This window comes from Gavialis gangeticus, unplaced genomic scaffold (genome assembly GCF_001723915.1).
Source record: "Gavialis gangeticus isolate Ggan-Ray unplaced genomic scaffold, GavGan_comp1, whole genome shotgun sequence".
Lineage (NCBI taxonomy): Eukaryota > Metazoa > Chordata > Crocodylia > Gavialidae > Gavialis > Gavialis gangeticus.
The window spans coordinates 4,251,034-4,264,653 of record NW_017729001.1 but is presented as its reverse complement, the minus strand read 5'-3'; the positions used below and the strand labels follow the sequence as shown (position 1 = coordinate 4,264,653).

Genomic DNA, 13,620 nt, shown 5'->3' with positions numbered 1-13,620 from the left:
CGCCCGGCCTCGCCCCGCCCCACCCCGCCGGCAGCGGGACCGCTCCGCCGTGCGGGCGCTCTCCGGGCCTGGCCTGGGTTCTCCTGACCCGGCCCAGCCCCGGCTCTCACCCGTCGACGCCATTTTCTCTCCTTCCTCCTCGTTCTCTCAACGTCCGTCCGGGCTCTGCCGTCCGCACTGCGCATGCGCAGCCTTTCCCACCTCGGGTGCTACCACTTCGGGATGGGGGAAGGAGGGAAAGCAGGAGACTACTTCCGCCGCGCCGGGCCTGGCTCGTCCCGCCCTGCCCGTGAGGAGCCGTCCGGCCCAACCCAGCCAGGCGCCCGGAAAAGGGAACGGGCGATGTCCTCGCGATTTATGTCTGCCGGCTCCCCCTCCGGAGGCTGTGGAATGGTTCAGGCCATCAGCGTTAGGGACCGTGGCACAATAGGCGCTCCAGCCGGGAAGCGCAGAGCAGGCCTCAGAGGCGGGGCTGGGGCGCTTCTGGCCTTGCAGTCGTTTCAGGCCAAGGGGAGGTCGAGTGACCTTGCTGGGATGTGCCCCCGGGGAGAGCGCGGTGGGTAAGGAGCGAGCCCTGCGCTCGGATTTGCTACCTGCCCAAATACCAGCGGTGCAGACGACGTCAACTGGTTTAAAACCTCGTCAGACAGAGCCTGACATCACTGTGCAAACCTGCAGTGCTGCATGATGTCATGGCTCGGAGCTGCCGGGCACTGGCACAAGGGCACCAGCTGCAGCGTTAGGATCTGGCGTTGCATTCTCGTGGGCAATAGCAGCAGGCACAATCCTGGCACGGTGGCATGAGGTTATCACGTGCAAGTCGTCCGCTGACACGCTGGTGAAATGCAATCGCCCAGGCTCACCCGGATGTCCTTGTGTGTCAGATGTCAGCACGATACCATCACGGAGTCACTGTTTGCTGGCACGCTGTTAGGACTGAGAATCACAGTGCCAAGGTGTAATGCAATGGGTTAATAAAGACCTTTGCCATGTATTGTGGTGCTGCATTGCCAAAATATGATGTTACACAGACTTTAAAAGGAATCCAGGGATCTGTGACTCAGGGCAGAACAATTTTACATTGTCCAGGACAGGTGACTGTGACAACTTTATAGGTTACCTAGAGTGCAACACTCTTAATCTTTGGGGCCAAACCTATACTCTCTTCACTTTTCCAGATTTGTCACTTATAAAAACCTTTCTGCCAGGTAGTTGCATAATTAGACTAAAAGTAAACCATTTTGCTGACTTTCCATCCTCTCTGGCAAAGATGTCAACAGTATAAACTTAAATATGTACAGTATAGGGGCACCCAAACTTTTGTCTTCCACACCTCAAAATCCACATCATTCCCAGCTCTTACTGTGCATCTCAGGTTGGCATTTCTGTTCAATGCTTATAAGCTGGATACTTTAAAAGCTGCAAGTAGTAGAAAGTAGATTCTCTAGTGGCAAATGTCAAGATCAGCATGTCCCCCATGCCTAGATATTTGATTATCCTAATCACTGCCACTCTATACCTTCAAGGGATTTTCTTCACAACCTGAAAGGAGAGAAACCAGTTATTAAACTAAAACTTAAATTCTGTAGATAATTCACTATCCTCAGAAAAGAGCTTGCTGACCCACCCGTGTGTTGGACAGGAGATGAATTCCCACTCAGAACTGTGGACTGATTTGTTTAAAAAAGCTCACATGCTAACAGAGCCAAAGACTGCTGCCGGTGGATTTCTGCCTTCCCTTTGTGTTGTCATATATGTACGTGCAATCCAGGTACAAAGTGCCAGCATAAATGAGGACAGCAAAGGAGCAAGGCTATGGAGAAGCAGGCTTTAGGGCTCAGTTTCAGCCCTGATGCAAGTTCTTACTGATCCAGGTTTGGGATCAAAAGCTCAGGTAACCACAGTAACTTCAGCCAAAGCACTCCAAATTTACACTGACTTGAAGAACTTAACAGGTGCAGCTTAACGTGAACTATTTAGTTTCCAATTCAAATTTGGAGAGCCTAAGCCTACCTCAAGGAGCCTCTGCTACCAAGTAGGGATTTGCTTCTCTGAAGCTTGTCTTTAAAACAGTAAGAAGTTGATATCTCAAGCATTCTTCCTCTAGCAGAGTTTTGTCATGTAATTTAGGTTGCAGGAAGTTAATGGATGAAACACTAACAATAATAATACTTAGTCATTTCTTAGTATTTCTAATAAATGTTTGTGTGAAATGTCATTGATCTGTCCTCAGGACAGCCAGGTGTGGTCAAGTGAATTATTTTTTTCAAAGGGGGAAACTGAGGCACAGAATGGGGAAGCAACTTTAATGAGAAACAACAAGATCTTGTCTGTGAAGTCTGAATACATCAACTACACTGCACTGACTGCTGTTGTCAGGAGGTTTGGGGAATTCTCATATGTGATTCTTGAATTGTCACGGTTACAGTTACAAGGCAATTTATACCCAATGATAATAGGACTAGTGCTGACCTCTGATCTTAACTAGGTATTTAAGATGCATGAATAAAGGTTTAGAATTGTTAATATAATTCCCTGCTTGGCAACAAAAAAAAAATCCTGAAGGGAAATAGCTTGCCATCAGTTACTGCCAAATATAGGAAATCTCTTTTAATGAAAGAAGATTCCAAGTAGGCCCCTTGGGGACAACAGAACAAGGTATTTGGAAGGTCTTATTAACTCTCACTTCCACATGATTGTTCATTCCCCTTCTAGCTCAGTCAGGTGAATCAAATTTTCCTGCCTAGGATGAGGGAAACGGATCCTAAAAATCATAGACAGGTAAGCTGGAAAAATGTTTGCTGGACAATCTTAGTTATTCATTCATTCTCCTCCAGAAGTCTCATGTCATCTGCATCCAACTACCAGTTGCCACAATAGTAAAAAATGTCAAACATCCACCCAAATCTAAAAACGCGTTAGCTTTTGTAGCCAGTGGCACACACGGGAGTGATGTGGTTAGCAACATGTCTGGCTGCCTTTGATTCTCCAGCCTGAATGACCAGGTACCTGCTTGAATTCATGCCTCTGGAGGTGCATCAAGACTCTTTAACCACTGAGCTACAGTGTCCCAGCTATTACAGGAATAGTGGTCAGTTAAATAATTTAGTTATTACTTAGATCATCCACAAGGTGAAAATGTACCCTGCCTTCTGCATTATTTCAGACTAACATGGCTAACTACCTCTTTTGATTCTTTTATTATGCAACTATAGAAGAATAGTGTGGCCCACCTGTAGAACGCTGCATAAGCTCTGGTCACCTGCGCAAGAGCCTGGCTAATGGTAAAGGAAGAAGAACACAAGGAACTCGGGGATGTTAAACAACAGTGGGCATGTCTACACATGTATCAATGTGCCATAATTACTGCACATTAAGTTTAGTACTAGTTATAACAGGCACTAAATACACAGTAATAAGCGCTACTGCACAGTAGCACCAGTGCTTGTCAATTAAGTGATGCTAATGCTCAGAAGACTAATTCTACTCTGCATTAGCAGTTTTCACTGTAATGCACTAATGCACAACAGAATCTGTCTACTGCACTTTTAGTATTTCATGTAGATGCATCCAGTGTAGAAAACGCGGCAGGAAGCAAAAAAGAATTGTAGGTCACTGACCCTGAGTAACCACCATTGCCTGGGTGCTGCACCACCATCCCATCCCAAACTTTGAAGTGATGCCTGGTCCCTGAAACAGTGATTCTTCCCTGAGGCTGTCAAGGGCCTGAAAGGATGGAGTAGTGCAAACGGCTCCAGCCACTTCAGTGAAGATTTATCTTAGAGGCCCAATGATTGTAGTTTAAATGTAATTGCAGCTCACTACTTCCCTGCTAGAACTAAGCAGGGAAGGAGCAGTCCTACAGATGCAAGGATAGGAGAGTGGGGATGCTCAATACCAACCTTAGGCTTCTTTACTAAGCAGGCTGCTGGCCTCCTTCTCCCAAACACATCCACCCGCCCCTCCAAGCCTTCTGTTCTCCCACAGATTCCCGAGGTACCCCAAAGTCCCTTTACCCTACCCCCTTCTCCATGCTGGTCTCTGGCTTTTGCCCCCAAGCTATCCAGCTCCCCCCAAGCATCTTCACAAACATGGCTCACTCAACTGTTTCCCTGGCAGCCACTGCAAACCTTGCCTTCCTTTGTTTCCTTGACCTCTACCCTCAGTTTGCTGTCCTGAGGCAGCCAAAGAAACCCAGCTCCTTTCCCTCTCACTTCCACAACACAACTTCCCCCAGCCAACCCTTCTGACAACTGCTGCCACCTTCAATCCAGATACTTCCACAACACTGGCTGCTCCAGGTTCCCCACACCCACCACATGCACTCCTCCAATCCCCCTCAAGGCCCAGGCAGAGCTGCCAAGTTCTGTGCCGCTCCATATATTAAACCCCTGGGTACTGCTCAAGGTAAAGGTTATATTATGGGCATGCACAAATCACATACAAATTCTTCAAAAAGCTAATTTAAATACTTGGAAATAGCTTGTACACAATGGGCCACAAACCAAGCAGCTGTGAACTCACTGAATCTCATTTCTAGAGCTTGAGAGGATGGGCCTTGGCTGGTAGATAGAGGCTGGCATTTGGCAGAATGCTCTCTCTCCCATGTGGACCCTGTGAGCCCCTGGCAGAAACCAGGCAGAGGCCTGGGATGGCAAGGCCTAGAATACCTTTGTACTCCTATTAGGGTGGCCATCATAGATGATTGTCTGGTTCTTCTCTGTCCTCTGTTGATAGGAAACCAGATGCCTTTACGTCCTCTATTTTTCCCTTGAAGAGAAGGGAAAAATAGAGGACAGTTTTGTATCAATAGAGGACAGAGGAGCAGAAAAACAGAATGTCCTCTAGGATGGCCACTCTAACTCCTATACTTGGTAGTAGAAATGCAACCATGCTGGAGTTTTTTCCCCACCCGCTCTAAGTAAAGGGCTTCTACAGCTACTACAATGCAAATAATTAAGTATTTCCACATTCATACCGATTCCCAAAGCTGCTCAGTTTGAAATAAGACCAATGTACCATATTACATCTCCACTTCTCTCCATTCAGGGAAGACTTGGACCCCACCAAGAAGTTATTCCTTGGCTGACTGGAAAAGAAACAAATGACCACAGGCTCTGGGTGATCTTTGTTTACAATCAGTTGGTGAATCCTGCTTATGCATTGAACAAGCTAATCAAAGATACTGAGTCCAGGTGGCCAGCATGATGTAGGTACACAAGGCAGCAACATTGTAAGCTTCACACCCAACCCACTTTGACTCAACCAAAACCACCAGGCTGCAGCAACTGGGAGCACCAGCTTAGAGCAAGTCTTGAACTCATACCTTTGCCACAAGCAACCTGGACTACTCTGCCATTGCCTTGAACAAAGCATTAAAGCTCATGGAGGGATCGCAGAAGTCCAGCTAAGCAGCTTGGAGGTCAAGATCCTAGTGAAGCTGTATTCCTTTCCCCACCCAAGCACATAAAGAGCCTTGCTAAAAGACTGAGCAACCCCCCCCTCCGCATTTCTTTAACTACAGCAATACATTTATAGCGGGACCACCCTCCTAATAGGACCTAGGCACCCGATTTAGGAACTTTGGAAAAAAAATCTCACTAGGTGCTCACCTGCATCTTCAGATACCTACATATCTCCTCATTTCTAGTCCTCCACAACCATCCTTCATCCCTCCAAGCAGACTGCTTGTATTTACATAGAGTCTTCTCTCTGCTGCTTGGCTCAGCCTGTATCTACCTCCTCCTAGACCCAAGGAAGGGCACTGGATGCCCAAATGTTTGCCTGACTTGTCCCCCAGGCCAACTCTCCCAGATCAATCACTATAGTTAATCCAGTAAAAGATATCACAAAAAATCCAGGCCTAAGTACCTTCGATAACCCAGACTCAGGGGTAAGAGTTCTGACTAGAATAGGAGCAAACCATGAGTGGCTGCTAATTGCTGGCCCAACAGCAAAAAACCCTTCCTCTCAACTAAGGACCTTTAATCATTGGGCCATTAGCCCCTCCTGGGCTCCCCATCATAAATGCTGATTTCAGTAAAGCTATTGATTGGTGTTTTTTACTACTTGATACAATAATAATATATAAAACCCAGTTCTCAGACTCAGGCTAGTAGCAAAAGAAGAAGCATAGTCCAGTGTTTTGAAAATAGGGCTTGCAGCTAAATCACTACGTTTGTATTCTCTGCTATGTATTTTCTTCCCAGCTACCTCCTAAAATCAGCACTTTCAGACAGCACCACCAGCTACAGGGTCACTACTATGGGACCCCAACAGCTTGATTTCAGAGGCATGGAGCTGAGAGCTCCCGTCGACTTGAATAGCACTCTAGTACCACTGGTTTGTAGGCTCTAGGTGTTTCAGATTAAGCAACCAAACTCTGAGGCATGCAAAATTAACACGTGATTGCAAATACTTGCCTTAACCACTCCATGCCTCAGTGTGCCTGTCTGTCAAAAGGGAACAGTAACACCTGTGCACCTTGAAAGTGTTTGGAGATCCTCAGACTCAGGGAGCCAGATGCAGTGAGAGGGTGTGCATTTATCGTTTCTCAGGAATGCGTATTTGTAAAGCATAGTAATATTAATTTTGAAAGAGCTGAGCACTCTGACTCCAATCCCAGGAGTGACCAGCACTGTACAAATCAGGGTCCTAAAGCGGGCAGAAGATGGATAAACCACCAGAAAATTTCAACCTTCTTGATGCTATCAGCCTGCTACAGTCTCTTCATATTTTGGTTCACTTGTGGGTATCCTGCCTCAATGCTGAGTCTGCTCAGCGTTGCAATCATCCTATAGATAAACCAGTTCAAATCTGTGCTCCTGCTATCTTGAGAATCCTCTGAGGATCTGAGGGCTAAGATCTTGCAATCATCAGAGAGCCACTGCAATTTGGAAGGGTTTCTTGAATGTAGTTTCCATGCCTGGGTTCCTTATAGGTTGGCCAGGATAACTCTGTAAGGTGTCCTACTGAGAGACAATGCTACATAAAACATTCCCTGTTTTTTCCTCCTCATCTTTTAGGATTGCTACTGATGTGGCCATGAAAATAGAGCTGGTGTGACTCCACCTGATTCAATGGGAACTTGGAGCAGCATCTGCAGAGCTCTCTTGTCCTGTCCTGTGGCTGTGGTGGGGACAAGTCACTCAAGGTGGGGAGGTGGAGGGAAGTGACTTCGTCTGACTTTGGGCAAGACTTGGGAGTGGGCACTGCAGCCTCATGTCTGCCCCTACCCTAGTGCTAGAGGAATGACTGCTCAAGGAGGGGAATTACCAGATGGAGCTGTGCTGCACCGAGGGGCTGTTCTGACCCCTCACTGCCAGGCCCCTCGTGTTATTTGCCCTAGTACAAAGACAGAGTGAAATGTTGCTAAACCAAAAGGCCCCCCCCCTCCACTGGCCAGGGCACCCGACTGGGACTCTTGAGTGCAAGGGGTGCTGCCAGAGGGGAGACACATGGGAGGAACTGAGTGGTGAGGGTCTGCGAGCACCCACTGCTGCCAGCAAATCCTGGGGACAGATCCCCTCTGCCTGCCTGGCCCCTGAGCAGGCGCCTGGCAGATCACCACGGGACGGAGTCCGTGCTTTATTTCGCATCACCCCCTTCCAGCAAGTGCCTCATTTGCACTGACTGTACACACATGCAGCACAGGCCTTGCCGGGCTGGATCAGGCCAGGCGTACAGCCCGCCCAACTGCTGGCTCGTGGGCAGCACCAGTGCCCCGGGTGGTGCAGGAGCCCCGCCTGCCCCCACGCTTGGGCACCGCGGGCCTGGGAGCGGCGGGTTCTGCCTCCCTCCCACGGGAGGAGCAGGGTTTGAACGCTTCCCTCCGGAGCTGCAGCCGGGGCCTCCTTCCACCATGGAGCTGCCACTTTGGTGACGTTCCCTGGCTGCGCTGAGAGCCGGTGACATGGCTGAGCCTGGTCTCTGCAGCCTGGAGCCCATCGGTAACAGGACAGGTCTCCCTGCCCCGGCTGGCGCTGCCGCCTGGCCCTGCCCGGGGCGGGGCGGAGGCACGAGCCGTGCAGGGGGGAGCTGGCAGGGGAAGCGGATCCCGGGGCTTGCAGCACCTCCCCGGGGACAGGGACGTGGCACCTGCTGCCCCCGGGGCGAGCACCTTTGTGCCCCTGGGTACCTGCATGCATTGGCCTGCGGGCTCCCGGGGCTGAGCCTGGCCCCTTTCATCTGTGCCCTGCGAAAAACAGGGTTGCCCGTAAGCCTCCGGGAGATGGGATGAATCAGGCCCAAGGGAAGGAGAGACCCCTGGGAGGGTCTGGTTGCACCGCTGGCGCAGGTGATGAGGCCAGCGGCCCCCCAGCTGCACAGCTGGCACGAGAGGCAGGGCTCCAAGGCAGCCAGTGCCCTGCTTGTGTCAGCGTCTGGCAGGGGCAGGAAGGGGAGGCTGAGCTGCCTGTGACGGGGCTGTCCTGTGGTCACCACTTGCTAGCAGCAGTGACTTTTGTCTGAGCTTTCTGTCTCACAGCTCCAAGTGCCTCTGGGCACTGCCCTGAGCTGATGCCAGCCCACTGCCAGTCCTGGCTCTAGGGATATAGCAGGAGCAGGGGTGGTGATCCTGCCCCTCTGCTCCATACAGAGTGGCATGGGGCTTTGGGGCACATGCAGCCTGCCTGTAATTCCCCCACTGATCAGGACCTGGGATCAAATTTCTGGGACTTTGGAAATAGGCACTGCATGCCAGGGTCATGTGCTGGGGCTGAGGAGGTGCAGTCTTTTGGTACAGAGCAGCCTGCACGGTGCCAGGGGGCAGCCTGGCAGGGCCGAGGTTCCCTGCTTCCAGGTGTTTTGGGCTGCAGGCAGGCCCCTCTGCCCCTCTGTGTATTGAACCCTGGGCTACAGCCTGGCAGGGACTGACCTAGTCTCACTGGGCAGAGGCCTGATGTAGGCCTCCTTGCTGCACTGGTTTGGTGAGTCTGCATGTTAGGGGATGAATTCCCTCCTTCTCCTCACAGCTGATCCCAGAGTACTGAGATCTCTGAAGCCTGGGACTGCTCTGCTTGCCTTACAGAGGCCTCTGAAGCCCAGAATCTCTCCAAGGGTGACCATGGCATAAATGTCTCTGCTCCATCAATGTGATGCTGATCAGAAGACCCTTTGCATTGAGGTGGGGGCTGGAGCCCCCACCTTTTGCCTCTGTTACATTAATGCTGCTTCTCTGCTTCTTGTGGCTGGTGGGGGTTTGCGAGAGTCTCTCCCTGAAACCAGCCCTGCTGCTCCAACACTTCCAAGGTGGGTACCTGCCAGCTCCAGCTTCCTCCTCCTCCCCATCCTCCCCTGTTTGTCATAGCCTAGAATGGATCCAGATCTCCAGATCTTGATCAGCCAGGACATTTAACCTATCCCTGGCAACTGGCTGAGGAAGATCAGAATGAGAATCCTACTGGGAAGAGAAGAGATTGTGAGGGACTGGAGAGTTGTACTGGGGAGAGACTGGAGTGAATGAGACAAGCGGATGGAGAACAGGATGGGGTTATGGGGTGGGAAGCTTTGTTGCCAGGGGGTGTTGAGTTCTCCCTGCCTCTTTCTCCTCTACCTGGGCTTGCTAGGCTCACTGTGGTGGCCTTCCAACTAGGTAGATGCTTCCTGGTCCATGGCCTCATTCCCATTCCTAATAGCCGTGCCACTATTTTAACTGATACTTGGCCCTGTGTGAGCAGCCTCAACAGGGAGGCCAAGGGCTAGGAAGACTGTGAGCTCCCTGTCAGATGACAGGAGGTAGAAACACATATTCCAAGTATGCACATGCTTAGGAAATAGCCTGGGATAGGCTATAAGGGGCTTTACACCTGGTATCACATGCTGTTCTTGGGGGAGAGGGAAGGGGACAGAACTGGTTGGCTCAGCTCTAGGTCACAATTGCTAACAGCAAATGCTGTCAGCTGGAGGGTGCCTGGATGCCTGTGTTAACATGCTGCCCTTTGCTTTCCTCCCCAGTGTATCGCCTGGTGACCTACTGCCTGTGCCATGCAGACCCATCCCTCCTACTCCTCAACCTCCTACTCTTTCCGCTGCTGGCCTGGCCTCAGGAGCGGTACCAGGGCACCCTGCGCTACCTCCACGCTGCCCTGCTCAGTGCCTTTGCCTCTGCCCTGGTCTACCTCATCCTGGCGGGACTCTGGGCATCTCACCCAGGCCCTGCCTGCAGTTACACTCCAATCCACCTGGCCATGCTGGGGCAACACCAGGCATGGAGGACACGAGTGAGGGGCTGGGGACAGGTGCCTAGGGCGGCACTGCCTTTGCTGCTTTTGGTGGTAAGCCAGCTTCTTCTCCCTGGATCACCATGGCTTCTGCACCTGAGTGGTGCTGTGGTAGGGCTGGCCTGTATCCTCTGTCTTATGGTTAGGGAGTTCACAGTGTCCCCTCACTCCTGCTACTGATAGGACCCTGAAGCAGCAGTGGGGGCAAGGGTGCAGGTCTCACAGGGTATCGTATGAGCAGTGGGACCTGTTGGCTTCTGGGGTGAGTTCCTGAGGGAAGGAAAAGAGGCCTGTGATTCCAGCCCCAGGGAAAAATCCTGCCCGACCATTACCCCAAGAGCTGCTTGTTACCATGGAGTGCCTGGTGCCCAGTGCATGGCTTCAGCATCCCCCTCTCCAAATCCTTCGGGGGCTCTCCCCTGCCTTGTGTTGTGGAGACCCTGGGTACTGTTATTAAGAACCTGAGGGCTTCCTCTCACTCGGCTGAAGTGGGAGCAGGTCCTCAATGGCAGAAGTGTGGCCTGCAGAGACTGCAGATCCCTTTGTGCATTGTGGTAGTATGATGCATGCTGGGACCTGAATGCCCTATGGCAGGGTAAGGTGCTTGGCCCCCTGCATTGAAGATGAGCACAGCAGCAGGGAACACTGAGGTGCTTCTGGCCTGGCCCTGGGGTTAGCTGGCTCCTGACTAGCCATAAAATGAGGGAATCCTGGCCCTGGGTGGGTAAGGCAGGGGGCATTTTCCTTGACCCAAGGAACTACTGGCAGATTGGTCTGGAGCCTTCTCACGGCTGGAGCTGTCAGAGAGGCACGTGGAAGCACTGCAGGATGCTGTGGTTTGCCGGGTTCTGGCACGAAGGGGCTTCATCCGCTTCATCCTGTCCCCAGGTCAGGGGATCCTTCCCACGAGCAACTTGGGCAGCAGCAGAGACAGGTAAGGGAGGCAGCCCAGCACTGGTTGGGATTCACCCTGCTCCCAGGGAGAGGCTGTCTGCTCACAACCTAGGTCTCTTCCCCCTGCCCCAGACTGGCCTGGTGCCCCATGGTTACTGTAGTACCTGGTGGTAAGTTACTCTATGGGCTTGCCCCAGAGTACCATGGAGTACTCTGTCAGATCTCCTGTTCCCCAGGTAGGCTGGCGGGGAAGACTGGCCTTGGGTTCACTCACTAGCAGCCCCTCTGACCTGGGACTGAATGGCAAGAAGCTTGCCTGGCTGGGCAGTGGGAGCCCTGGTGGGCAGGAAGGGGTGGGGGATTGACTGGGAACCTGAGCTCCCAGGCATGGGGAGTCTCTTGGCTCAGTGCCGTAGGGTCTGGCTGCTACATGTCCCACACTGCACCTGCTCCACCCCAGTCAGGTGGTCAGATCCCCATCTCCTGCCCTTTAGAGCTGGGGTGCACTTTGTGGGTGGGACCACACCACACCTATCCTGCCTCCCTTCTCTGTGGGCTGCCCCAGTTTGCTTTAATTCCCCTATAAGACCCTCTTTTTTCTTTTTCAGCTCTCCAGGACCCTCTGTTTCCCCAGCCTGGCAGCTTTACCCAGGGAGCCCTTTGGATCAGTTCTCAACTGCAGCCCCTGGTCCTCCTAGGGCTACTGAATGGCCCAGGTTCTGGCAGGACTCCAGGCTGCTGCACACCTCTGTCCCCTTGTCTCACTTCCTAGACCTCTACAGGCTGCCTCCCCCGTGGGCTGTCCCCATCCAGCATCCCCAGGCATCACTGGGAGAGGCTCTGCTGGATGAACAGATGCTGCAAGCTGGGATCCAGGCCTCCCTGCAGGACACTGGCCTCGAGGCTGCCATGGGCGAAGTGAAGCTTTCCAAATCCTCTGTTTCCTCCCTCCGGTAAGGGGATGGGTCTGAAGGGACAAAGATGGAAGGGAGGCACCCCTTTGTGACAGATGACAATTTATTTATGTGGCTTCTAAGCCGGACCCCAGGGGGGAGGGTGGGCCTGGTCTGTGGCTTCCTCATTGGGCTTGAGCACATGGCGTGGGTTGCCTGGGCCACCCTACTCCCCCCTGGCTGGGCCACCCTACTCTGCCCTGGCTGTACAAGGCTAAGGGGCACACCATATTCCATGGCTCCCACTATTAAAGAGATGGAGAGTGAAACTCTTCTGTTGCCAGCCTGTCCTTGGTCCTTACCTTGTGACTGACAGAGTGGCATACCACATGGGGAAATACAGCCCATAAAGTACATGAAGGGGAGGGGTCTGCTGCCTGTTCCCTTGTATGGCTAGCTGGCATGGGCAGGTTCTGTGGGCAGTCTGGGCATCTCACCACAAACCCAAGGCCTGTCCAAGTCAACCAGCCCCTCCTGGGGTGGGAACTCTCGCAAGGACTCCCATGCTGACTTCCCTCTCCCTCTCACCCCTTCTTGCCCCAGGCTGCAGCAGCTGGAGAGAATGGGCTTCCAGACGGAGGAGGCAGTGGTGGCACTGGCAGCCACGGGTCGCGTGGAAGGGGCTGTCTCACTACTTGTTGGAGGCCAAGTTGGGGATGAGGCCACGGTGATGTCAGAGAACAGGCTGGCTCACCATGAGCCTCCACTTCCCAGGGAGCAAGCCACAGCTCACTATCACACCATGGAATAAGGGTCACAAATGACAGAATGAAATGTTACCCATGAGAGGCAATGGGGTTACAGACCACTGAGACAATGGGGGAAGGAGGGAGGCAGAGCCCATGAGTGGAAGTACTGACCCCTTTGCTATAAGGACCCCTCCACTCCAAACCATGGACCTCTGGAAGGGTCATTTGCAGGCCTCAGTGGGGCATAGCTCAGTGAAAGGGTGGGAAGTATGAGCTTGCATGGTGGGGAGGGATGTGGCAGGGCATCAGTGTCAGGGCATTGAGTAGCAGATTCATTGCAAGGCTGAGATACTACTCAGATTGTGCCAGGGTGTCACCATATGGTGGGGTCTTCAGCAGCCCCTTGCCTCCTCTCCCCACTGTCCCTCCATGCTCCATTCTCTTGTTTTCTGTCATACACCTTCCTCACTGGGCCTTGTTAAGTGATGCTAGAACTTGATTGCCCATTGACCCAAGTGAGCACATGCTGGCTGAGGCATGTTTGGATGTTCCTGAAACTTGTTCCAAGCCAGATCTGGGGCTCAGCCCAGTCCCAGAGCAAGTGTTCAAGGAAGGCCATGCAAGCAGGGAAAATGTGTTTGCTAACCAGTGATCCACTAGGGTGAAGTGTAGATGCATTTTGGGTCAAGAGGGTGAAGGGCAGAGCTGAACTCCAGAGTTGTGAGACCACATAAATATTGCTTTCATCCTAGTGCCATTTGTAAGGGAGGCTGGAACACAGGTGAGATCTGTGCATGGGTTCTCCAAAGTCTCACCTACCGTGAGCAGTTGTGTGGTTTAAATTGCCATGTGTGGCCCCAAGAC

General features: G+C 52.2%; 2 protein-coding genes across 3 annotated transcripts in view; one reads left to right on the top strand and one right to left on the bottom strand.

The window, feature by feature from the left end:
* The window catches only part of EWSR1 (EWS RNA binding protein 1), a 27,720-nt gene extending 27,582 nt beyond the window's left edge, over positions 1-138 (bottom strand). For both annotated transcript variants that reach the window (XM_019506709.1, XM_019506710.1), the window contains exon 1: positions 111-138. In XM_019506709.1, coding sequence (XP_019362254.1) covers positions 111-123 — 13 coding nt within the window. In that variant the 5' untranslated portion in view covers positions 124-138. The remainder of the gene's footprint in view (positions 1-110) is intronic.
* A 7,429-nt stretch (positions 139-7,567) lies between these two features.
* The window catches only part of RHBDD3 (rhomboid domain containing 3), an 11,587-nt gene continuing 5,534 nt past the window's right edge, over positions 7,568-13,620 (top strand). The window contains exons 1-6 of the mRNA XM_019506708.1: positions 7,568-7,949; positions 9,029-9,249; positions 9,955-10,344; positions 10,989-11,154; positions 11,723-12,067; positions 12,611-13,586. Coding sequence (XP_019362253.1) covers positions 9,096-9,249; positions 9,955-10,344; positions 10,989-11,154; positions 11,723-12,067; positions 12,611-12,818 — 1,263 coding nt within the window. The 5' untranslated portion in view covers positions 7,568-7,949; positions 9,029-9,095 and the 3' untranslated portion in view covers positions 12,819-13,586. The remainder of the gene's footprint in view (positions 7,950-9,028; positions 9,250-9,954; positions 10,345-10,988; positions 11,155-11,722; positions 12,068-12,610; positions 13,587-13,620) is intronic.